Raw genomic sequence first — 27,351 nt, 5'->3', positions numbered from 1 at the left:
ACAGTATTCTTGGTTCAAGGCCCTTCTGTTTCATTGCATTAAACATACCATGCCATTCATTCTCTTCTGGCCTTTAAGGTTTCTGTTGAGAAGTCTGATGATATCCTGATGGGTTTTCCTTTGTAGGTAATCTTTTTTCTCTCTCTAGCTGCCTTTAATACGCTGTCGTTGTCTTTGATCTTTGCCATTTTAATTATCGTATGTCTTGGTGTTGACCTCTTTGGGACCCTTGTGTTGGGAAATCTATGGGCTTCCATGGTTTGACAGGTTATTTCCTTCCATAGCTTGGGGAAGTCTTCAGCAATTATTTTTTCAAAGACACTTTCTACCTGTTTCTCTCTCTTCTTCTTCTTCTTCTGGTACCCCTATAATGTGAATATTGTTCTGTTTGGATTGGTCACACAGTTCTCTTAATATTCTTTAATTCCTAGAGATCCTTTTATCTCTCTCTGCCTCAGCTTCTCTGTATTCCTGTTCTGATTTCTATTCCATTAACCGTCTCTTGCACCTCATCAAGTCTGCTTGTAAGCCCTTCTATTGACTGTTTCATTTTTGTTATCTCCCTCCTGACTTCATCCCTTAGCTCTTGCATATTTCTCTATGCAAGAATGTGTATTGTGCTGCTTTTGGGAGAATAGGGAGAAAACAATAGGGAGAAAAAAGCAGGTGCTGCAGTACTTGTATCAGACAAAATAGACTTCAAACAATGAAAAGTAACAAGGTCCATCAGCATGGTTATGACTTTTATTTTGAATTCTTTTTCAGGAAGACTGAGTTATATCTATCTCACCAGACCCTCTCCCTGGGCTTGTCTGAGTGATTTTTGACTGGACCAGATTTTTCTGCCTTTTCATGGCAATAGGAGTGGTCGCAGGCAGGTGGCACATGTGTCAGCTCGGAGATCAAAGTCCCTTCCTGCTTGTTGGTCGCCTTGCCCTTCTCCACTGACCATGCCGGTTACCCGCACACCAGGAGCAGACTCTGGGACTATCTCCTGAGCTGCTGTGGGCAGGGCCACCCTTGGGCTAGCCTAGAGCACCGTGGGGAGTCGCAGCCGCGTCGGGTGTGTTCTCCTATGAGAATGGTGCCCCTTCTTGCCTTTCAGACCTTGCTCTGGCTTTTGCTGCCTATGCCAGTTACCCGCACACCAGGAGCAGACTCTGGGACAATCTCCTGAGCTGCCGTGGGCGGGGCCACCCTTGGGCTAGCCTACAGCGCTGCAGGGAGTTGCAGCTGCGCCGGGCGTGTTCTCCTGCGAGAACAGCACCCCTTCGTGCCTTCCAGACCTTACTCTGGCTTCTGCTGCCTGTCCCGGGTAGCTGCGCACTGGGAGGAGACCCTGGGTGGTTGCTGTGGGTGGAGCCACTTTCCAGCTGCTCCACAGCTGTGGCAGGTCAGCCAGGTTGCTTGTAGCATCATCCAGGGGCAATGAGTGGTAGGCTGCTTATCTCTGTGAGGGGCTTCGGGGCTGCTTTATCCCCCAGGGGGTTAGGGGGCCCGAAGTTCCTCAAGATCCCAGCCTGCTGGGCTGAGTGTGCTGGGATGATTTTGTTCAGCTGCTGAGCTCTTGTCCCGTTAAGACTTTTGAAAAGCGCCCGCTTTTCTTTTGTCCCCGGGGAGCCAGCTGTGGGGATCCGCTCGCAGTCCCTGTCTTGGACCCTATCCTTCCGTTTCTGTAATATCCAGCACACCATGCAATGTGTGTCTGTGCTCTCAGTGCAGATTACTAGGGCTGGTTAAGTTAGCAGTCCTGTGCTTCCACTCCCTCCCCACTCCGGCTTCTTTCCTTCCCCTGGTGAGCTGGGGTGGGGGGAGTGCTCGGGTCCCTCCAGGTCACGGCTTTGTATCTTACCCCCTTTGTGAGATGCTGAGTTCTCGCAGATGTAGATGTAGCCTGGCTGTTATACTGTAACCTCTGGTCTCTCTTTTAGGAATAGTTGTATTTGTTGTATTTTCAAAAATATATATGGTTTTGGGAGGAGATTTCCGCCGCCCTACTCATGCCACCATCTTTAGCCAGAAGCCAGTTTCTCTATATTTTATCATGAAATCAGTGACAACAACCCCACGACCTAGGTGTTTCATCTCCACTTTACAGATATGAAACAAGAGCACTTAAAAGACTCAGTAACTTACAAGGAAGCACTCTGCCAAGCAGGCGAATGTTCTAATAGATAAATACTTACGCATTCACTTTTAGACCTCTGTCTCTTAGGCTTCTCTCCTCAGGAACCCTCTTTCTGGGCTCAATATTCCATCTTATTTTAATCACATAGCCAATGAAAGACTTCAAAGAATCAGAACTGATCTTTTTTTAATTCTTCAAACTCTTTTGGAGACATTCAAAGGTTTAATGAAATTAGCCTCATTCTACAGATGGGGAATTAAAGGATCAGAGCCATTCAGGTACCTGTTCTAAGTTACCGTGATCTCTAGTATAGTGTCAGTGATACAATTAATGAAAAATATTTTCCAAATTGCACTGAGTTGATCTAAAACACTGTCAACTAAACCTAGTTAACTAAGAACTGATTTCTTAATACTGTAAATTCAGGAGGAAAAGAAAGGAATGACTACAGTTGACCTTTCAGCATGCAGGGGTTTGAGGCACCGGCTACCCTGCCCCTCGCCTTGCACAGGTGAAAATCCACATATAACAAAAACTTAACTACTAATAGCCTACTGTTGACCAGAAGCCTTACTAATAACATAAACAGTCAATTAACACATATTTTGTATGTTATATATATTATATACTGTATTCTTATAATAAAGCTAGAGAAAATGTTTTCAATTTGTTGTGAATCTCCAAAATTTCCCAATATATTTATTGAAAAATCCACAAGTGGACCCACGCAGTTCAAACCTGAGTTGTTCAAGGGTCAACTGTCCTACAATCCTACCCTGTGCCTGCCTTTACCCAAGAATTCTCTGACAGGACAACAGGCAGGTCTTAAGTGAAGCCAATCTAGAGTTAGTCCTGCTAGCCCAGTGGATGCCACCAACCCTCTGTGGATGATAACAATGGCTAGCATTACTGCAGGCTCTGTGCTGGATGCCTGGTACATGTGATTTCTAAATCTCACAGCCACCCTCCAGGTCAGTAGTATTACTACCATTTCACAAACTGAAGCCATAGAAAGTCAGTTACTTGCCCAAATCCATATAGCTAGTGAGCTGCAGAGCTGGCATCCAAATGGGAGGCTGGCTGACTTTAAGCATCAGGCACTGTCTGCATACACTAAGGTGCTTCTCTAAGATCCTGAAAGGAGAGGCACGGTCTCTCTCCCACCCCATCCCCCGGCCTTCCCCAACCCCCATTATTCCACAGAGTAATCATAGATCTGTTTAAAGGGCAACCTGTGGACAATTCTGTCTAGGTCCCAAACAGATAAATGGTAAATATGAGTCACAAGGCCAATTTGAAGCTCCAACTGCTTCTAAGGCTTTCATGACACAGATCTTTTTTTTTTTCGTGGGAAGAGGGGAGGATAACATCTTTGCCTTGAGTGCTTTATTCTTGGTATATATCTAACAGACATCCATATTGAACATTAAACTGAAAACTGTTAATTCACTGACTTTAGTGTTGATTTCTAAATCTCAGAGTGCCTACAGCAAAGACAGTAACTTTAGGTGGGTTAACAGAAATCTTTTTGGATTTTATCAAACAAGCTTAAAGCTTGTTTAACACATCTTCTCTAAAATATCCTTAGTTCAGTAAGTAAGACTTTTATCACATTTCAGAAATATTCCCATGTGGATATGCATTTTTAGGATTCTAAAATTTTATTCCGTGGTTTAGCAAATGGTTTAAGAAACAAAACTGATAGAATGCACAAATAAACATAATGGCAAGATACATAAAGATCCCACAAATAGCCCCATAAAACAATAAACAAATATTCTACCACGTCTCCTGTGCTAATAGCCCTTGAATCAATAAGTAAACTGTTAGATTGTACTGATCCTCAATGTTTATGCATTAAACATAAGGGTTTGGATTTATTTATTCATTTATTCCCTGAATCACTTTATATTACAGGTCTACTATGACCAAAGCTGTGCTTAATTAGGAGCTAACATCAGAGCAACTGGTCAAAACACCTAAACTATGTGGCCAGGCACACCACACTCCACATCTGCAGGGGTTACACTGTTCACACTGTAGCTCTAAGTGGAGAGCCGCACGCAGAAACCCCATGGACAGATCTTTGGCATGCTCACATATGCGCCTCCTCTGGTAATGGTTTTGCCATCTGCCCAGCTGCACAAGCCAGAAACCAGGAAGAGAGCTTCAAACCCTCCTCTTCCTCAATGCTAAATTTAACCCAAATTCTGCTTCCTAGATATGTTATGAAGGAGTTTCTGCCACACTCTCCTGATAGAACCTTATTTCAAACTATCATACGTTTCTTACCTGGACTATTACAACCACTCATTGTGTACTTTGTTTCTGACTTTACTCTTGTGTGCTCTCGACACTGCCATAGAGATTATCTTTCTAAACTACAAACCTAAGTGTTATGATTAACCTGCTTACAATCCTTTAACAGCTCCCTGTATCAAAACGGTAAAGCAGGCCTCTTAGTGTATTCAAGGGCCTTTATGATTTAGGCCCTATTTTGCCAGTCTTATTTCTTACCATGTCCTCCATTCTCCTCACCAAAGACATTATTTGCACCCCAAAGAATAAGTCTCTGAACACACAAAGACTTTTCACACCTCTCCCTGCCTTTAAGCACACTGTCCTCTCCTCCCTTTCTCTTTCCCTAGCCCCCACTAAACACTTCACTTATCCTTCAAATTGAGTTTACCCAATTTTTAAAAAAAATCCTTATCTTTGAGAAATAGATACCGAAATACCTATGAATGAAATATGTGGAATTTGCTTTAAAATAGTATGGAATAGAGGGAAATGGATAGGAATAGAAGCAAAATAAATTTAGTTATGTCTTCAACCAAGCTTCCACAGAACTTTGGTTTACAATGCTTTCACAGCACTTAGCTCAGCAGGTGTACCAAAAATCTCCCACCATTTCCTCCCTTAGTGCTTCCAAAATACTTCAGATATCTAGTTACCTATCTTTTCACACTCAGTTGTAATTACCTGTTTTTGTTTGTCTTCCCTCCAGGACTGTGAACTTTAAAAAGCCAGACACTTTCACTATTTATCTCTAATAGCTATCAAGGTTCCTAGCTTATTGTGGCTTATCAATAAATGTTTCTAAATGAAGGCATGAGGAAAACATGGGCAAGAGTAAAAATAATAGTTTATATAAGATTCCTTTTCCTCACATAAACACAAATTTGAAAGGAAATATCATTTTTTGAGGTAGAAAAACAATGGAATAGGGTTTGGAAGCTGTCTGGATGGCTTCTGCTATGAGTTAACTAAGAAAATGCTTAAACTCCCTGAATCATTTCCTAACGTTGTTAAAACTGGATATTAAGTAATATTGTAAATTTTAGTAATTGGTAGAATCCTACTATCTCCTCCATCCACCAGTAAGCACTATTTATCCCAAACTCTACTGTTTTTTAGCATTAACTTTATATACACATGCATATAAAACACACACACACACAAGAAGAAAGGCAATATGAGAGTAGAGAGAAGACACTTTGGAATAAAACACACTTGATTTCAAATCTTCAACCTAATGCTAGATGGATGTGTAGAGCCTTGGGCAAGTTAAACTGAGCCTCAGTTACCCAATCTGTAAAATGGTGATAACACCAACATTATACGGTTGTATAAGAACAAGCACACAGATACTATTTATTGAAGGTTCACTGTTACCTATATTTATAGTTACAAATTTGTTACAAATCTCCAACTTTCTTGGCATAAAAAAGCTTAAGCTTGAAAAAAAAACTTTAATTGTCTATATTGACTTGATAACCATCAAACCACAAATACAATCCTAAATGTCTTTTTCCTCCAAAAAAGAGAACTTTATTAACAACAACCCTCTTAATTCCATCTTCTGATGGAAATGGCAAATGACTTAAGGGTCATTAGAAAATGGGTCTGATGAGTCTGAAAGCATTTTGCACACATTAGCACATGAGCTCTTTCTTCCTTGAAACATTAATTCAAACGAACTTAAATTTTATATGTATGCCACCAGACCAAAAGAGTTTAATAAGTGTTAGTTAAGAACTAATCAATCTAATGATTTGCACAATTCAGCTTTTATACAAGCACAATTACATACTATAGAATATAGTGTTTTGAAAACAATTTTATCTTAGTGAAAAAGTCTGTGGCCTTAGAATATAACAACTAAATGGAGAGAACATAGCTATATTATGGCTCCACACTCACTGTCATCAAGAAGTTTAATTATTAAAGTTATGGTCTGAACAAAGCAAAATTCCCAATTGTATAACCAACATGTTAAGAATGGTAACATACTTTAACCAAACTAATTTAAAAGGCTCTATGCTTATTTGCTAAAATTTTTCTTAATCTGTCTCTTTTAAAACTGCTTAAAATAACTTGAAAGCACATATCTTACTAAAGACGTGTATTAGAAATGAAGCATCATATACAGTTTACATTAGAATAGACTCTCCGACCAAATGTTGTTTTTTCCAGAGGGGCCCTATGCTCCAGAGGCATATTAGTTGTTTCCTCTGGCGTTACTATAAGATAGGCACACATACCCAAGTACCCCTGTTTTCCATAAGAACAAATTTTGTCACCATTGCTTATTAATTTGCCACACCTTTAAAAACTGAACTATGCATTTCTGCCTTGACTTTAATATTTAGGGTAGTACATTTTGCAAATTCACTAACCCAGTCGTGACATTGTGGAACTAGTATATGGATAGACATACAGATCAATGGAATACAGTTAAGAGTCCAGAAATTAATGCCTCACATTTATAGTCAATTATTTTCGACAAGGGCATCAAGAAGTCAATGGCAAAAGAATAGTCTTTTCAATGGTGCTAGAACAACTGAATATCCACATGTCAAAGAACGAAGTTTGCTCCTGACCTCACACTATTTTAAAAAATAAACTCAAAATGGATTAAAGGCCTAAATGCTAAGAGCGAAAACTATAAAACGCTTAGAAGGAAACACAGGTATTAATCTTCATAATCTTGGATTAGGCAAGTTTCTTAAATATGACATCAAAAGCGTAAGCAATAACAAAAAAATATATGTAAGTTGGACTTCAGTAAAACTGAAAACTTTATGCATCTAAGGATACTATCAAGAAAGTGGAGACAACTGACAGAATGGAAGAAAATGTTTGCAAATCATTTATCTTACAAGGGACTTGTGCCTAGAATATATAAAGGATTTTTTCAACTCAATTTCAAAATAAGCAAAAGATCTGAATAGGTGTTTCTCCAAAGAATATATACAAATGGCCAATAAGCACATTGAAAAAATGCTCAGTATCATTACAGATGAGAAAAATGTAAATTAAAGCACCACAATAGGATATCATTGTATCTACTAAGATGGCTACAATGGAAAAGACTGTATTAATGAGTGCTAGAGAGAATGTGAGGAAACTGGAACCTTCATCACTGTTGGTGGGAGTGTACAATGGTGCACCTGCTTTGGAAAACAGTCTGGCAGTTCCTCAAAAGGTTGAACAGAGTTACCGTATGAACCATAAATTTTACTCCCATACATATACCCAAGAGAAATGAGAACATATGGCCACAAAAACTTGTACACAAATGTTGATACCACAGTCATAATAGTAAGAAATGGAAACAACCCAAATAACCCAAATGGCCATCAACTGATGAATGGACTAAAATGTATACCCGTACAGTGGAATATTAGTAATAAAGAGGAACATAGTTCTGAGACATGCTAGAACATGGATGAACACTGAAAACATTATACTAAGTGAAAGAAGCCAGTCACAAAAGACCATGTATTATGGGATTCCATTCATATAGAATGTGCATAATTGGCAAAACCAGCCAGGCACAAAGTAGATCAGGTGTTGCTTAGGGTTGGGGGGAATGGGGATGCTTGATGAGAGTGGTAGCTAAAGGGTACAGGGTTTCTTCTTGGAGTAATGAAAATTTTCTAAAATTGATTGTGATGATGGTTGTACAAGCTTATGAATATACTAAAAACTACTGAACTGCACACTTTAAATGGATGAACTGTATGGCATGTGTATAAAGCTGTTAGCAAAAAAACGTTTATTTGAACATTTAAGTTGAATCTAGGACTTGAAAGGGATACCTAACTTCTGCCTAGAAGACATGAGGGACGTCAAGAAGATCTAAAGACTGACACATCTTGTTTATGTTAATATCAGAGGCACCCCAAGAATACTTTGTTTCCCGCAGCTGTTGTAATCATCATCACCAGATATTCTCTCAACTTTCCCTACTGCATAAACTGCTGTTTCACAAAATAGCATCTTGACAATCTGGCAGCAAGGTGAAACTCCAGGAGTCTGAAGACCACTGGAAAGGAATTAGGGAAGTCTGGCAACTCTCAGATTAAAAGAGAACTAAAATACAACTTCAGTAACAAGTAGATGACTCAAACACTCCCCCTCTCAGAGACCCAGAAAACTCCTAAAGGCCATAAAGCAGTACCACCATAGCTAGCCTGACCAGAACCAAGGAACAGCCAATAGCTTTTGGTAGGGAAGAAATGTACTACTAATTATTAATACTTCGGACGAGGCATCATGTCCACAGACTTGCAGCTACAGCATTCATATATTCATTTATTCAACAAATATTTTTATTTCACCCCTACTATACACAGGGTTTGATGGAGGAGATACATAAGTGGCTAAGATGCAGTGGACAGTTCCTGTCCTCGAGAAGCATACAATCAATTTAGAAGGAATCATAACACCTAGACTGCAAACACTAGATAAAGAGGTCATACTGACTTCAAAGGCAGCTTTGTGCAAAGAGCCTATGTGACTTAAACACTACCACGACACTATAAAAAATGGGGATAGCTACTTCATCATTTTAAATGAGATGTTCAGTGAAGCAATCTGCCAGGATAAACACTAAAGACTTATAAAAACTATTAGGCTCTTAGATCAATGACTTAGTGAAATTTTAAAGAGTATTTAAACATATGTTTATGTTCTTCTTTGACCTATTAAGTGATTAAATGTCACAGAAATTCAGAGATACTACCATCTCTCATCATATTACAAAAAGTATTAAACTTGACTGCTAATAATGGCATCTCTGAATCCTTTTGTCACAGATAAAATCAGGCCATACCTCCTCTATATGCTTACCACAAAGCCCTTGATTTTTTAAATCAATTTAGGTTTTATGTTAAAATGCAGCATAAAAGTATCTTTATTTGGGAGGCAAAAACAAGAGAAGGACTAATTAATTCCAAGTCATTCAACTGGTTTGATTCCAAAGCCAATACTAAACTAAATTTTTTTACCACGATCACTACTTTGAGGGGAAAATTGGTGTGGAGGGGAGGAAAAGAGAACAAAGTGTCTTACAAGAGAGAAGACAAAAGATACTACCAAAAGTCACCATCCATAAACCCAATTTAAAACCAATCCAACCATTTCATTATAGTAGAATAGGGGAATAAGATAACGTGTGTGTATGTGTGTTCTTTGTATTCTTTGAGCTTGAATATGACATTCTATTTTTAAAAAGGAAAGGAACGTTATCACTGTATTATTAAAATATGTATTTTATATATGTACATGAAATATACTAAAATACACTACAACAGCTGTTTGTGTCCATCCATATTTACTTTTTCAGAACATTAAAATTAATATAAATTAGCAAAAGCCCAAGGCCTAAAAGAAAGATGACCATAAATATGATTTCCAATGAAAATTTTCCAATTGTAGACTCTGTAATACAATGTAAGAATCCAGAACAATATGTCAATTGTTACTAAATCAACTTCTGGCTTGTCTGATGACTTTCTTGGAGGGCTGAGTTTCCTAAAAGAGCAATTAAGGTAAGAAATAGCGTGCAACTAAAGGTCAAACCAAGGCCATGTATTTTACTCCTTAGCAAACAAGTTTAAGAAGACAGAAAGAACAGAAAATGGAGAAGAGAAGTCAAATAGAACAAAGAGTACTTTTTTCTCTTTTAAATATTTCACCAGATCCCCTTCCCCTCATACGTACCAGAAGCCCATCTCCCTCCTTTCTGCAGCCTTGCCCTTGGGTTGCATGGTCTTTCCATAGAAAACATGCAGTGGTATTTTAAAACAGCATTGCAAACTAAACAGTGTTGTCTTGTGTGCAAACTTAAGACTCTCAATCTCAGCTGGCCCCTCAAGGAAGTTCAGCAATCTAGCTTATAAATTCTTAGCTTCCTGCTCTGATCCATCCCCTTAAGACTAAGGCTTTTCAATGCTCCACACTATCCTTCTTCAGCTTCCTACCCAATCCCTGCAGGCCCTTATTAGCAGCACAGAGAAAATAGCTCCCAACATTAAAATGCTCCTTAGGGGCCTCACCCTTACTTGCCTTCCTGTCTTAGAGAAAGGGACTCACTCTTCCTATCTAGAACTCATCTAACAGCCCTCCAGTGCTACCCTGGACCTCCCTCCCTCCCTCCCTCTTCTCAGGAATTGCTCCATCTGTTAGCCCTTCCTTTACCTTCAGTCTTTCCTTGTCCAGCTGTTTGTGCCCTGCACCTGTAAGCCTATAGGTATGCTCAACACACTTTCATCAGCCAGCCCACCATCAAAAGTTGTATTCTTGCCTCTTCTGTCCTTTTACTGACCAAAATGGCAATTCATACAAACTGGTGTCTCTAGTCCACTTCCACCAACTTCTCAATCCATTACAGCCATCTCCTGTCCGACGGCCCCTGCTTTATTGAAACTATTCTAATAAAGATACCAATCATTTCCTAATTGCCCAACAAAAACACCTGTGCTCTCTTCAGTGACTGACACTTATAGAAATTCTTTTTATGCCAGTGTTAAAAACATTCTCTAAAGGTTTTTCTCCTACTCTTCCCAAAACCTCCTGATTTTCATGAGCTCTTCCCCTCTGCCTACTTCTTTTTTTTTTTCATGGATTGGAAGGCTCAATATCTTCTTTTTTAAATTAAGGTATCGTTGATATACAATGTTATAACGGTTTCACACAAACATTGTGGTTTCAACATTCACCCATATAATCAAGTCCTGCCCCCACCCCACTGCAATCACTGCCCATCAGCGTAGTTAGATGCTATAGTCATTACTTGTCTTCTCGGTGCTGTACTGCCTTCTCCATGACCTACCTATATTGTGAGTGCTAATTGTAATGCCCTTAATCCCCTTCTCTCTCTCTCCCCACCCACCCTCCCCAACCCCGTCCCTTTGGTAACCGCTAGTCCCTTCTTGGAGTCTGAGTCTGCTGCTATTTTGTTACTTCAGTTTTGCTTCCTTATTACACTCCACAAACGAGGGAAATAATTTAGTACTTGTCTTTCTCGCCCAGCTTATTTCACTGAGCATAATACCCTCTAGCTCCATCCATGTTGTTGCAAATGGTAGGATTTGTTTTCTTTTTATCCCTCTGCCTACTCTTAAACACCCAAAGAATCCAAACTTGATACTTTTATTCTACAATCACTCTGCAGGGACCACTATCCATCACCACATGGAATATAAGCTGTTATCCACCACATGAATACATTGTTATCCCAAATTTCCTCCTCTAGCCTCTAACTCTCTCAAAAGTACCAAATTTGTATTTCCAACTGTTTAGAAAAAACATCCACCAGATTGTCTCCAGCAAGCCCAGCAAGCAACTCAAACTTTTAACAGGTCCTAAATCATTTTTCCCCCACCAAATCTACTCCTCCTCTCAGATAATGGCATGACCAGGCACCTAGTCTTCCAAGGCAGAAACCTTAGGATCCTCCTTTAATTCCCTTTCTCCCTCAAATCCCCAACCCTATTTTATCTGTCAGAGATCTCAGCCATTTCACTTGCCAACCTCTCTTGAATCCAGCCTCCCCTCTCTGTTCCCATTACTATGAAGGTACTTAGGATCTTTATCTCATACACAAACCATTTCAACTACTCTCTGCTACTAATCGCTCCCTCACCTATTCCTACATTACTGCCAAGACTATTTTCCTAAAATATATCCAAACTTGAAACAAAATATCGTACTTTTCCCCAACAGACTGGCAATACTAAAAAGGAAAATAATAGCCTGTGTTGGTCAGTGTAAATGTGATACCCTTTGATCCAGCAATTCTATTTCTAGAAATTCATTCCAAAGAATTAAAACAGGCAGTACACAAGGATATAGAAGGACATCCTGAAGTTCCCATCATTCCCAGCAAAGTCGGAGACCTTTTTTTTTTTTTACATAGTATTACCAGTTGCCTGGAACCCCCCCTTCCACCCATGCCCTTCATCTCATAAAACTAGAACTCATCCTTGAGTTCAAAGGTCAGCAACTCCATCCTGTCTCCACAGCAATTTAGTCACACCTCTGCACAATAGTGCAACTTACCTTTCTCTCCCACAACAGACTGCAAGCTCTCCAAGGACAATGGTTTTATGTATTTATTTATTTAGTGTACCTGCACTACCTACACAACAATGTCTGACACATAGGGACCCAATAAACATGTTGAATGAAGGCATTATATTCCTCTTTATACAAACAGTTATCTGATTTCCCAAATCTGGAACTTTCAAAAGGTTATTTCCTAAAATGCTGGTAGACTTCAATATATGTTATATTAAAGTCCTATATGATGACAGGTATTCAAGCAAAGCAAATAGTCTTATAAATTTATATAAGCAAATAGTCTGTGAGTCTTCATTTGTTTGAAGTTTAGTTCCTGAAGGCCTAAAAATTTCCATACTAGGTCAGAACTGTGTCTCTCAACTTAGGATTTTATCTCTGACAGTGGTACCAAGAAATAGGCTGTAAGACGACACAGCTGTTCTCCCAAATGTTAAACATTTAGAGGTATGTTCTAAAACACCTTACTTTTCTTCAATAACCTACAAGTACGAGTCCATCATATTTGAATTCGTTTTGCAATCATTAATGTTTTAATACTATGCTAGAGCTCTTTTCCATGCTGTCTATTATATAAATAACATTTTACATACTACAGAAATAGAGTAAATACTAAGTAGTTTGTTTAAACATTTTTTTCCAGGTTAAACTTTTAAGTTTCAAAAGGGTTGCTAATTCTAGTAAAGTCTGGTAACAACTTAATCACATCCTTCATGGTTTCACAGACTTCAGTTCTATTCCTTTCCATTTTTATCTTTCTAGACTGAAGAAATCTCATCTTTCTATTGTGTCCTTATAAATAAATGACTCTTTATTCTGCACCATTTCACTTTTCTTAATTTATCTTATAGGTTCCAAACTGAAACAATGCAGGCAGGTCTATGAGTGTCAATTTTATAGAAGCCTAAAAAATTTCACCCCTGACCTAAATTAGGAAAGACAGCCTTCAACACCTTAGAGAATCACTGTACCCCAAGACTTACAGGAGATCATAAGGTAGTCCTCGCAGTTGCTTTTGTCATCATCTTGCTGGTCCACAGGGATCCCACTGGCATCTATGACTGCTTCAGAGGCACAATCTGCTACCAATACTTCTTCTGAAATGACGTCAGTTGTCAGAGGATCGGTGACAATTTCTGCTTCTACTACACTATCATGAACCACATGCTCAACATGTCCGACATCAGACACATGTATAGATTCACTCGTCAAGACATGTTCAGGCATAGACATTGAGGCTGAAGTAATTTCAGAAGCTAAAACATCATCTGGGACTGTGCAATGTGCTAAAGAAACCTCTTCAGTTACATCTGAGTCCAGCACTTGCTCAGGAATGATGACCGTTTCAGACACATCTGCTTCCTCCATAATATCTGGGCACTGAACATCTTCTATAACAACATCCTCAATAACATCTTGGATTACAACTGAGTCTGGGTCATCAGGAACAAAGTTATGCACAGTTATGTCTGAATCCACAACATCTGAAACAAAAACAGTTTCTTGTACTTCCACAACAATTTCATCACCATCCATGTGTGTAGCATCAGCTCCTTAAAAAAAAATTAAAATCACAAATTTTAGGTAGGCATGAATGACTACCTCAATTAATGCAAATGTCATTTAATTTCTAATAGTAAAACAGACTAGGTCCTCAGTTTTCTTAACCATTAAAATAGATTAAAGAAATAAAGGAATCTATTTTAGAATCCTATCAGAAATAATTAATATAAGAACTTTTATACTCATCCCAAATCAATTAATAGATAAGGAAATATAAAAAAAGGCAACTGAGGAAGTCACAAAAGAAAAATACTCATGAAAAGTAAAATTCTAGGCTCACTAAACTTAAACCATATCCACAGGTACTCAAGGGATGCTCATAAAAATAAGTAATGCAACTTCAGGTGGCAAATATACTACTTTCCTTCATTGTTTGTGTTTTTCATTTCTTTTCCTTCTTCCTCCATCTCCTCTCACCTCATATTTTTTCTTCTTTCCATCTCTCCCATATGTATTTCTTCTACTTCCCTTCCATTTTTTTTCATTTTCCCCCCCTTTGTTCTGGTACAACATCCCACTAACATCCTTCATTTATGAGTACAGAAATTTAGAAATTATCCCCTGAATTCTAGGATATTAAAGGATTGGGGAATAAATGAAAGATACTAGAAGGCCACAGTTAAGCAGGAAAGACAATCAGCTAAGGAGCCTCTGTGGACAGATGAGATGAATAAAGTACACCTGTTCTGGAGTGACAGAGGGTGGTGAGGTTAGTTGGAACAGGGCCTGCCACCACCTTGACCTGGATACTCTGCCTCCATCCAGCCTCCTCCAGTCCCCTTACATCCCAGTCCCCCAGGCAGTTCCTCAGAATATAAGAAACCATACTCTTGTCTACTCTGCAGTTAAGGAATGAAGGTAGAAGGTGGAATCAAATGAAGCCCAGTGAGATTAAATGACTTCACCAAGATCACACATTTTGCACAGATTATAGTGCTCAGTAAATATTACTTTGAATGAATGCCACAAATGGAAACCAAAATCAGGTATCTCTGCCAAAAACATAACATAACATAAAACACATCTAGTATCTTGGCTCCTAATTCAGAGAAAAGCAAACGAGGTTTTATCAAAGTTTTACCTAAAAAACAGTTCATTAGTGCTTCTGGATGTGACTCAGAATCGGCTGAGTCCAAGCAGCTGCCTAACTCCCATGATTGCATGTCACTGGCCAGGCCCTCAGAGAGACACATGGCTTTGTTTAACAAACACAAATGACCAATAAGGGCCAAAGAACCTTCAAAAATATAGGATCTCTTAAAGCCAGGTTTTATCCATTTTAACTAGAAATAATAAAAAGAGTATATTTGCTTTAATTTCTTTGAACTTCTACAAAATGCTCTTTACTCATTTGTTTTCAATATTCTCAATATTAACATCAAGCAATAGATCACTGTAATCTCTATTTTGCAGACATGAAGCTGAAAGAATTTAGTGGCAAGAGCACTGGTTACAAAATCTAAATCAGAAAGTAGGGTTTGGACACTTATTCGTTTTGTGACCTTGGGCAAGTCATTTAACCTCTGAGTTTCGGTTTCCTCATCAGTAAAATGAGGACAGTAGTATCTGCCACGCATACCTCACAAGACTGTTGTGATGATCAAATGGGAATGTATGGGAAGTGTTCTCAAAAACTGTAATGAGAGGTTTCATCATTAGGACATATGAAAATGGAGGCTCTGGCAGATTAAGTGACTTGCTCAAAGATAAACAAACACCATAAGTGTTAACAATCAGGGATAATATGCAACAGCCCTTCAATCTATCACTTAGCACAGGCTTGCTCGTGGAAAGATTAAACTAGTAAATACTGTGCATTTTTCTCCAAAGAGCTTAGTCTCTCTTTCAAGCGTATTAATTACACTTTATGTTTTTTTTTTTTTTACACTTTATGTTTTAATGAAAGAATTACACCTTTGCATTTCTCATTATCAAACTAAATTACCAAACATGAGTCACAAGATTATTCCAAGTTAAGAAAAATACACAGACCCCACTGGATACAGAGATTAAAGAAATATTAAAATGGAAAATCACTGATGTTTTATTTCCTGATAAAGTTAATTGCTATTTCTTTAATATAGTGCAATGTGATCATTTCAAGTCCAATGGAAAACTCATTAACATTTTCTTTATAAGGGTAGCTAAATAACATGATATAAAACCATTTACATTATAAAACACAGTGCAATCACTCTATGATGTTATATGATTGGAACCATGGGTAATCTGAAATTGTGAATACTTTTTTCCTATTTTAGAACTTTATGAATTTAATTTTCTTTGTACAGTTTGGGGAGTGAGACAAGACTCTATCTTCCTAAAGCAAATGACTCCTTTTGTCAACTTGTGAGAGACAAAGTTGTAAAAGTAGGATGGGGTCTGAATGTGGAGGGCATTAGGTTTATACTTTACCTGCTGGGTAATGAAAAATGAGGAAAGGACATGATCCACATGTTATTTTACAAAGAGTACTCTGACTGGTGGGCGAGATAAGAATAACTGAAGGTAACATTAAAGTTTGGATATGACTGCTGTTACTCACAAGAATGAGAGCTGGCTGTGAAGGAGCCAAATTTTTAAGAAGGAGAATAATAATGTGCTCACGTCAACATTTGTAGGCTTGACAGAATAACAAGATACCTAAGTATCTAGTGTGAGAGTCTAGCAATTTGCCCATTAGACAGACAAACAACTCCAAATTTGGGAGCTGGAAAGTAGTTATACCTGTTGCATCAAAAAATGAGTTTGGCTCTTGTGGTTGCAATTCAAGTCCATCTTCATCCATGGCCTTTAATTCTCATCAGTCAGGGCACCTAAATTTGGGGGAAGAAGTACACCAAGTATTACTTTTTTTATATCATGCATGCAAAATGTCATCATGATATTTACATTTCTGAGATACTCAAAAATTAGGTGACAGATGAACATCTACCAAAATCATACCTATCTAAAATAAAAGGGAACATAACTGATTTCCAGCTATATGACAAGGCAAGGCAGGTAAGTGAAACAAGTCAGCTTTGCCTAGACTTTTTGTTTAATTGAGAGACTGTTTACATATATCAAGTGCACACATCTTGGTGAATTTTGACACATGCATAAACCCGAACCTGAGTAGTCACTACACCATCCAGATATCAAGATAAAGAACATTGCCAGCACTTGTCGCCTCTTGGTCTCTACACCCTCAAGGGTAACTGGTTTTATTAAGGTTCAACTTTAACACACTCTGTAGCTTATTGGGAGGAAATTTCTGCACAGTTTTTGTAGTCTCTAGGTTTAGTGTAGTTTGCTATCTTTCAACGAATACATTAAACAACAGCAAAAATTCAAAGTGCATAATTGTAGTAAACACCCTTTGAGATTTCTGGCTAATTTACAATGACCTCTCTTAACTAACTGTCCAATCTAAAGAAGTAAATTCCCCCAGCATATGTATACTCTCCTGGCCATAGCTGCTTGGCACTAGCAGTGATAAAAATAAGTTCATCTTTGAGCCAATAAAATCAAAGTCCTATCCCTGAGAACTTGAAACCATGAGCAAGAGTTGGTCTGTTTGTCTGTGTTCTGTCTCTGTCTCTTTCTCACCTGGTAGCTGGAACATAGGAGCTAAGGAAGGCCTTTTCCCAACTTAAGCTTAGGCTAAGGCAACAAATAAAAAATGAAAAGAATTTAGTGAATGCCAAAAAGAGAGTAGAGAGAGCAGGAAGGGGAGGCTTACCAATAGGTTTTTAGCTCCCGGTTCTAGACCTTTCTAAGGTCTGGCTGGGTACAGAACCTTGTCTGCCTTGGGTTTTTTCAAGACACCCCAATGACCTTAATGCTCCCTTTCTACTTAAGCCAAAACTGACAACAGAAAGAATGGAAGCAATTAAATAATACACTACTTAATACTAATCAGTATTTCAAAAGGGCCGACATAAGGGATTGTGGTTTACTCACATTGTAAGAATTGCATAAACCTCCTCCCTCATTGGTTTCCTTATATCTCTACTTTCTCACTTCCTAATGTAATCTAAACAGTACTATTAAACTCGTTTTTCTTTTACCTTTATCATTTTTTGCTGATGATGGAAGTGCTGCATGCTTATTAAAATTTCAAATCACAGGAACAACAGTCATTTTTCTAAAGCATCGATCAGCTAGGTGATGTCATTCCTCTGTTCAAAAGTGTTTAATGGTTCTCTGCTGCCTCCAAATAAAGTTCAAACTCCTGCCATCTAAGTTCTGGCCCTGAACTTCCATCATCATCTCCCCTAACTTTCCTTCAAGCCCTCCCACCATCACATGCACATACTTCAGCCAAACCAAAATGCCCAATGTCCTCATAAGACCCCAACTCTATCTTTGGCTCAGAGTTTCTTTTACCTGGAACACCTTTTCCCTGTCATCTCTGCTTGGGCCTTTCCCCCAGATCCCCTTCCCCACAAAAAATGAAAAAGCTGACAATAATCTCTCCCTCCTCTGAATTTCTATAGCACTTTACCCTTTTTCCTCTTTCTCTATCCTTGTTTGCTATAAATTATCTATGTCGTCTTTAGATACAGAACTTATATATATATATATATTCCTTAAAAAAATATCCATGAGGAACTCAGTTAATCAATGTTAACTTTATTTTTATTAAGGTATCATTGATATACTCTTATGAAGGTTTCACAAGAAAAACAATGTGGTTATTACATTCACCCTTATTATCAAGTCCCCCCCATACCCCACTTCGGTTACTGTCCATCAGTATAGTAAGAAGCCAGAGTCACTACTTGTCTTCTCTGAGCTACACTGTCTTCCCCATGACCCCACACACACCATGTGTACCAATCATGATACCCCACAATCCCCTTCGCCCTCCCTCCCTGATCAAACAGTATTTCTATTTTTAGTTTTTTGAGGAATCTTCATATTGCTTTCCACAATGGTTGAACTAGTTTACATTCCCACCAGCAGTAAAGGAGGGTTTCCCTTTCTCTGCATCCCCACCAGCATTTGTTCCTAGTCTTTTCTACATTGGTCATCCTAACTGCTGTAAGGTGATAACTCATCGTGGTTTTAATTTGCATTTCCCTGATAATTAGCAATGTGGAGCATCTTTTCATGTTTGTCTGTTGGCCACCTGAATTTCTTCTTTGGATAAGTGTCTCTTCATATCCTCTGCCCATTTTTTAATAGGGTTATTTGCTTTTTGGGTGTTGAAGCGTGTAAGTTCTTTATATATTTTGGATGTTAACCCCTTGTCGGAGATGTCATTTACAAATATATTCTCCCATACGGGAGGATGCCTTTTGTTCTGCTGATGGTGTCCTTTGCTGTACAGAAGCTTTTTAGCTTGATACACTCCCATTTGTTCATTTTTTATTTTGTTTCCACTGCCCGAGGTATGCGTTGAGGAAAATGTTGCTCATGTTTATATTCAAGAGATTTTTGCCTGTTTTCTTCTAAGAGTTTTATGGTTTCATGACTTACATTCATGTCTTTGATCCATTTCGAAGTTTACTTTTGTGTATGGGGATAGACAATAGTCCAGTTTCATTCTCTTGCATGTAGCTGTCCAGTTTTGGCAACACCAGCAGTTGAAGAGGCTGTCATTTCCCCATTGTTCCTCTATCATCTCCTATAATCATGGCTCCTTTATCATATATTAATTGACCATATATGCTTGGGTTCCTATCTGGGCTCTCTTTTCTGTCCATTAGTCTATGGGTCTGTTCTTGTGCCAGTACCAAATTGTCATGATTACTGTGGCTTTGTAGTAGAGCTTGAAGTCAGGAAGTGTAACACACATGGTTTTATTCTTCCTTCTCAGGATTGCTTTGGCTATTTGGGGTCTTTGGTGGTTCCATATGAATTTTAGAACTATTTGCTCTAGTTCGTTGAAGAAAGCTGTGGGTATTTTGATAGGGATTGCACTGAATCTGTAGATTGCTTTAGGCAGGATGGCCATTTTGACAATATTAATTCTTCCTATCCATGAGCACGGGATGTGTTTCCATTTACTGGTATCTTCTTAATTTCTCTCATGAGTGTCTTGTAGTTTTCAGAGTATAGGTCTTTCACTTCCTTGGTTAGGTTTATTTGTAGGTATTTTATTCTTTTTGATGCAATTGTGAATGGAACTGTTTTCCTGATTTCTCTTTCTGCTAGTTCATCAGTGTATAGGAATGCGACAGATTTCTGTATATTAATTTTGTATCCTGCAATGTTGCTAAATTCAGATATTAGTTCTAGTAGTTTTGGAGTTTAATCTTTAGGGTTTTTCGTGCACAATGTCATGTCATCTGCAAACAGGGACAGTTTAACTTCTTCCTTGCCAATCTGGATGCCGTTTATTTCTTTGTGTTGTCTGATTGCTGAGGCTAGGACCTCCAGAACTGTGTTGAAAAAGTGTGGAGACTGGGCATCCTTGTCTTGTTCCCGATCTTAGAGGAAAAGCTTTCAGCTTTTACCCTCCCTCTTTTAAATGATTATCTAGTAGTAGTTTACTATCTCCCCAGACCTCTGAATAAAGCCAGGTTAGCTGGTTTTTGTTGTTTTTTCCCCTTTGGTATAAATTATCTGGCTTCCTACCTTTGCTCCAGGGAATGAATATAGAATTAATGCTGCTGATATTCAATTTGGAGCTGATATTCAATGGAGCATGACCACTGTTGGTCATGTAAAAAGCAGGTATACAGTGAACCAGCCCCTGCATTGTCCAGCCTGTTCTGTTTTTTAATTAAAGGATTTAATATAGGTACAAAACACACTGCTAATTCCATTAGCAAAAAATCAATGTAAGTATGTTCCATAATTCTGCAACTGTTAATTTAAAAAATTTGTTATAGCTGTTGAAAGGCCTAATATTCTTGCCAGTGTTTAAGATGTACAGAGAAGAGTGTCAGGATTGAGTTTACAGAACCTCACAGACCCGGAGTAATGAATGGAGGAAAAACTGTAATAGGAAGCGTATGTTCATGGAGGAGGAAAGAGAAGGGTATTAGTCAAGTTACCATGTTGATTTGGCAAGACAGTAATTTTAAGAAGTTTCATACTTTAAGAATATTTAAAATAGTTTAAAAACTGTAAAGCTGCAATACATGATTTTTACAACTAGTTAGAAAACAAAGGAAAGGATTTATTAGCTTGAATAAAGTTACATGAAAGTGAGAATGCTTTAATTTAAAAAAATTTCTAATGCTTATCAGAAAGATTTTCTAATACAAGGAGACATTCGCTCATTAAGGAGTTCAATAAGAAAAGCATTTACTAATTAACAATTATGGTTATGACCAGTTCAAAGATGAATTTTTAAAATGCCCAATATTGGGAAAGATGACAGGTGCAAGAAAAAGGAAAAGTATAACAAAACAGTTTTGATAATACAAGCCTTTCTTTATCATGTACTGTATTTGACAGAAATTAACCTTTTAAAAAGTTTTCCCCTGAGAGTCTTATTTAGTTTAAGTATTCTGTGTGCAATGTAGTCTAAATTCATCTCCACTTAATGTTATGTCAAAACAGTTTTCATCCTCCGATTACATCAGGTGTTTCACACCTACCACTCCAGTACACCTGCAGCTAAAGGCAGAATACTTCATTAGAGGAAACATATGAATAGGAATTGTTTAAAATCTCAACAGAAGCTAGTAAACTATTTTTTAAAATTTTCACAGCCAAACCAAAGAGTGATCCAAATAAATGAGTTCTTATACATTATAGACACAGTGGAATTTTTTTCATTGTTTGGTTTTTATTTTTTATTGACATGTAAATGACACACACTGTTATATTAGTTTCAGGTGCATAACATAATGATTCAACATTTACTCACATTAGGAAGTGATCCCTATGGTAAATCTAGCTGCCACCTGTCACTGTACAAAGTTGTTACATACTATTGACTATGTTCCCTATCCTGTACATTGTATCCCTGTGTCTTATTTATTTTATAACTGGAAATTTGTACCTTTTACTCCCCTTATTTTGCCCATTTCCCCCACACCACTGCAGAAAAATTTTACATAATGAACATGGATTGATAGATTATTGGATGTATTAAATAGTAATATTTCATTAAGGAGGCTTTACTACACTATATACCAAAAACTAGTCAGAAAGTATATGCATTTTTTAACATCAAGCCACAGTCTTAAAGACAAAAGCATTTCAAAAGTGTACTACTCCCTCCTACACTGCTGGTGGGAATGTAAACTAGTTCAACCATTGTGGAAAAAAGTATGGAGGTTCCTCAAAAAACTAAAAATAGAAATACCATATAACCCAGGAATTCCACTCCTAGGAATCTACCCTAAGAATGCAGCAGCCCAGTTTGAAAAAGACATATGCACCCCTATGTTTATCGCAGCAGTATTTACAATAGCCAAGAAATGGAAGCAACCGAAGTATCCATCAGGAGATGACTGGATAAAGAAAACGTGGTAAATATACACAACGGAATATTATTCAGCCATAAGAAGAAAACAAATCCTACCATTTGCAACAGCATGGATGGAGCTAGAGGGTATTATGCTCAGTGAAAGAAGCCGGGCAGAGAAAGACAAGTATCAAATGATTTCACTTACCTGTGGAGTATAACAACAAAGCAAAAACTGAAGGAAGCAAACCATGGGCACAGTCAGATAATTAAAGTTACAGAAAACTAAGCCACTATCCTATCCATATGGATGTCCCTAGTGGTTTTCTCCTCCTGAGCTAATGCCAGCAGACTCACAGAATCCAAGAAAGGACTAACAGTAACCAAAGGGAAAGGGACTGGGGAGGGTGGGTGGGTGGGGAGATAAGGGGGAAAATGGGGCATTACGACTAGCACACATAATGTAGGGGGGTGGGGGGACATGGGAAAGGCAGTATATACAGAGAAGACAAGTAGTGATTCTATAGCATCTTACTACACTGATGGACAGTGACTGTAATGGGGTATGTGGGGGGGATTTGATAATGGGGGGAGTCTAGAAACCATAATGTTCAAGTAACTGTACACTAAGGACATCAAAATAAAAAAATTTTAAAAAAAGTGTACTACTTAGTGTTCATAGCACATCAGTGCAACTAACTTCAGAGGTATTTTGGCAGCTTAATCAGCTTTAATAGTCTTGTCAGTTTAGGACCAAATTTTAATAGATTTTGAAAGTTCGAACTCTTAGACTTTAAATAAATAAAACTTTAAACTTATTGAGTGGCTCAAAAGGTTTTATGAAAAAACTAATTTGTAAAAAAAAACTTTGCACTGAATTTTTTGAGTAAAGTTACAAAAGTTCCAAGTAGGACAGGGCAAGCAAGGACAGGGCTCTTGCTTTTACAACAGCAAGCATTCTCTCTTCCTTTTCTTATCACAGAAGGTGGACAAAGTTGTCTGAAAATACTTTATTGTTAGGAAATGGAATTTGAATTAAAGTTATTTGATTAATATTATTAATTATCTACATCTCCTATTTTTGAGTATTTGATCTGTCATGTGTTGATAAGAGCTGTAATCTTCCGTTATTGATTTTTTTCTATTTCTGTCATGGGTTTTTGTTTTTGCATATACTTCCATGGTGTTTTATTTGACACATACAAATTCATAATGACTTCAAATTCAAGATAGACTGGCAAATACACACATTTACTTTTCCTTGATTTTGAAATCACATTGAAGAAGAAATTACAAAAGTAAATACAGAAAAAAAAGAAAACATAAGAGGTATGACACTTGCAGGCCAGAATATGATGAATTTCTGGTTGAATAAAGCAACTGGGAATCAATTAATGGCAAAATCCTAGAGAGTTTGGTGAACCTGTGGCCCTGTTCAGAAAGTTGGACCATCCCAAATTTGTCATTCTGCACTATCCCCAATGTCCTAGGAGAAAGAGCAAACCATGGGCACAGTCAGATAATTAAAGTTACAGAAAACTAAGCCACTATCCTATCCATATGGATGTCTCTAGTGGTTTTCTCCTCCTGAGCTAATGCCAGAAATTGAGCTCTTTGAACTGCAAATTTGACCACAGGAAATTTCAAAGCAAGTACTAAGGGGAGAAGGTTAGGGGCAGTGCTTTAGGTAGCCTGTAGCTATCCTGAAGGGTACTGGATCCCCAGTACCTGGAAGATGGGATACTTATCCCACGATTAAAAGCATGCCTGACTGGTTAAACAACTGGTTCCTTTCTCTCCCAAAGACTCATTCTTGATAGGACTCCTGTGGTCACAATTTAGGTTCACTCCTGGGCAAACAGGGAGTCTCTGTTGGCCTGAGGAAATACAACTCAGCTATCAAAATGTAACTCTGGTCTAGGTCCTCATCTTCAGTTATGAATGGGCAACTTAGAACAACTATGCTTTTGAGGAAAACCAGCAGTCTGAAAGAGAGGCACCATATTCTGTCAAGTGAATAATGAAATAGCAGAGGAGATAGTTTAATAAAGGGTACAGAATAAACTTTAAATCCTTAGAAATATTTGGGTAGATGTTACATCCACCAAAAAAGGAAAGATTGATGTGAAAAAGAAACTAATTTTATTTTGGAATTAAAATATCTTTTCAATAAAAAAAACCAGTAGATGCAGTGAACATCAAATTAGCTAGCTTAGAACAAAGTTTAGGGGTTCTGAGAATGTTGTAGAAAGACAGAAAATACAGGAGAAAAGTTAAAGCTAGATTTATTGAGGCTAGATTTAGGGGTCTGTCCATACATCCCTATGGTAGAAATTTTAATAAGAATGAACAGAGAAAATGGAAGAAAGTACAGAAACAACAGAATAAAATTCCTTGAGTTCAAGGAGGGACCAAGGCTTTTGATTGGAGGGCTCACTGGGTTCTGAATGTAAAATGACCAGAACTTGTTAAGGAGTGATAGCAATAAAAAAAAAAAGGACTTGAACTTAAAGGAGTGGCTGGATTTGAGACAAATTTAATATACGGGCTGAATTGGTAAGGGAAGAGAAATATAGTTCCAGATCTGAAAATTAGATATCTGAGGAAATAATGACTAATACTGAACACCAGGGAAAGAAAAATTGGGAAAGCTGTATAGCTTACGAGGGAAGATACTAATTAGGCTTTAGATGTAAGTTTTCACTAGTTCTAATTTCTCTCCAAGAAAAATCCCATTCTAGACACATCTACTTTTGTTTGCCTTTCCTGCAGCTTGACCAATTCATCTACCATGTATAATGCAATTTGGTTCTCTTAGTGTGATTTGGGGAGAGGAACAAAGTTAAGTTATAATATTAAAAGGCATTGAGTTTTTGGGAGACCAAAAGCAAAAAAGTGATTCTAGGATGCATATTAGCTGCAAAAGAAAAGCAAAATATAAGCACCCTGTTAACTTGATGGAGAGGGAGATCATGGTGACTAGGTAGGCATCAAGGGATAAAAAATGGAAGTACATTATAGTCATTGTCTCTAAGATAGGTAAAATGCCATTGCTAATACCTATTAAATTGGTATGGTAATTTTATTGCTTTATTTTAAAAGAACAAAATTTTTGTGAATTTCCTAAGTTTCCCTCTACCCATTATTTCCCTTAAAACTATGTTTTTCTGTTGTGAATTCTTCACAGCATTTTCAGGATCATGACTCCTTCAACTGGGAAGGGAATATTTTATTGAGCTAGAGGTGAGAGTGAGGTCCCAGAAGTATTTTGAGGGCATTTGATAATCAGACTATACATTAGTATGTTCACCCCAATTACTAAGTTATTGGTTCTCTGAACCATTGAGTTTATCAGATTCAGAGGGTCTCTGGGCTCAGTTCCTTCAGGCAAGGCAGGGGAACTTTCAGTTGTACTGTCAGTGCACGTGCCCCCACCCTTGTTTGATGACAATCCTGAGAACTCTTATGGAGTAGGTTCCATTCTAAGAACATTCGTTTCATTCTGACTGTAGGACTATTTCTAATTCCACTGTGGTTACAAAGTTGAAATACAGTCCTCTTTGCTTGGAAGTACAAAAAGGTTTTTCCTGATTTGAGTTTTTATATTGACAAAATAGAAAAAAATAACCAGTCAAAACTATCTGTTGAACAACTGCTGCTCACCTAAGTCAAAATAAGATGAGTAGATACCCACCATTTGGGCCAGAATATTTGTTAGGAAATGGATATGATGTAAAGTGATGGGAGTAAGAGCAGTAAGTCTGTTACAGTGGCTTAGGTTAATAGCACCCTGGATGTTGGGGAACTGCTGAAGCTTTCCAGGTAGGGCTGTGCCACAATCAGAGCAGTGCTTTGGAGGACTGCCCTCAGATTTCAGGAATGCCTCAACTTGGCAGCAGCCCCAGCTTGTAATAGGGTTCCTAGTCATTCGTTGTGGGAGTGGCAGAAAGGAGTGAAAGGCCAGTTGAGAGGCTATTTTCGTCCCCTGGGGATCAGGAAATGTGAAGCTGAGAGTAAATGGTGACATTGGGAATGAAAAGAAAGGGACAGATTCCTGAGAAGTTGTGGAGAAAGAATGGACAGGGTCTGACAACCTGACTGGATATAAGCAGGAAGGAAGGAAAAGGCCATAGTGGAGAAAGGTCATGTCAAGAGAAAGCAGGGTTTTATCAGATGAAAATATTCAGCAGGCAGTCTGGTGCAAGTATTAGGTACCACACTGAGATGGGGATTTGGGGAGTCATCTTTGTGTAAATGGTAGTTGAAACTAGAGTAGAGAGAAAGTAGAAAAGAGGGCTGAGCGCACCACCGTGGGCAAGGCTACAGTAATGGGAGAGGGAGGCAGAGTAAACCATGGTTGGGAAGGTGGAAAGAGAACTGAGGAAGGAGAGAATTTCAAAACTGAGGGGATCAATTATCTGTCAAACTTTAATAGAAAAGCCAAGGAAAATGAATGTTTAGTGGAGTTAATATACGGGTTGAGAATTCTTAGAGCTGATGGGATTGGATTTATACAGGGAAAATGGGGAGAAGGGCCTTAAATACCTTAATGAATCCCATTTTTTGCCTTCATAATTGGCTTAATTCCACGCAGTATGTCATTATGCTTAGAACACTAATTTATGTTTACCATTTTATAATTACATTTTTAAAGGGGGGAGAAAGAATTATGGTGAGAGGTGACTTCAGTGGGGAAAGAGCAGTGCCAACTTATTCAGAGCATGTACACTTAACATTTTTCATACATTTTATATTTTTCATAGGTGAAATTGTTTTTTATTTGTTGGGCCTTTTAATTTGAAGCAGTTTAAATAGATAGAACATGAAACATGTTCTTTCCTGAAAATGAGTAGAATATGTCTCCAAGTTGACATGTTGAAAGTCCAATTATTAAGTTAATATTAAAAGATTAAAGATGGTGGTGTGAGAAGTGAGACAG

General features: G+C 38.0%; 1 protein-coding gene across 3 annotated transcripts in view; it reads right to left on the bottom strand.

Annotated features, from left to right (window-relative positions):
• ZFX (zinc finger protein X-linked) overlaps window positions 1-27,351 on the bottom strand; it is a 61,251-nt gene that overhangs the window by 15,017 nt on the left and 18,883 nt on the right. For 2 of the 3 annotated variants that reach the window (XM_036912798.2, XM_036912800.2), the window contains exons 2-3: window positions 16,787-16,875; window positions 13,480-14,049 (exon numbers count right to left, since the gene is read on the bottom strand). In XM_036912798.2, the coding sequence (XP_036768693.1) occupies window positions 13,480-14,049; window positions 16,787-16,847 (631 nt within the window). In that variant the 5' untranslated portion in view covers window positions 16,848-16,875. Of the gene's footprint in view, window positions 1-13,479; window positions 14,050-15,638; window positions 15,694-16,786; window positions 16,876-27,351 lie in introns of all 3 variants that reach the window. The other variant, XM_036912799.2, reaches the window with a different exon arrangement.

The sequence above is a fragment of the Manis pentadactyla genome, chromosome X (genome assembly GCF_030020395.1).
Source record: "Manis pentadactyla isolate mManPen7 chromosome X, mManPen7.hap1, whole genome shotgun sequence".
NCBI lineage: Eukaryota > Metazoa > Chordata > Mammalia > Pholidota > Manidae > Manis > Manis pentadactyla.
This window is presented reverse-complemented; position numbering and strand designations above follow the sequence as displayed.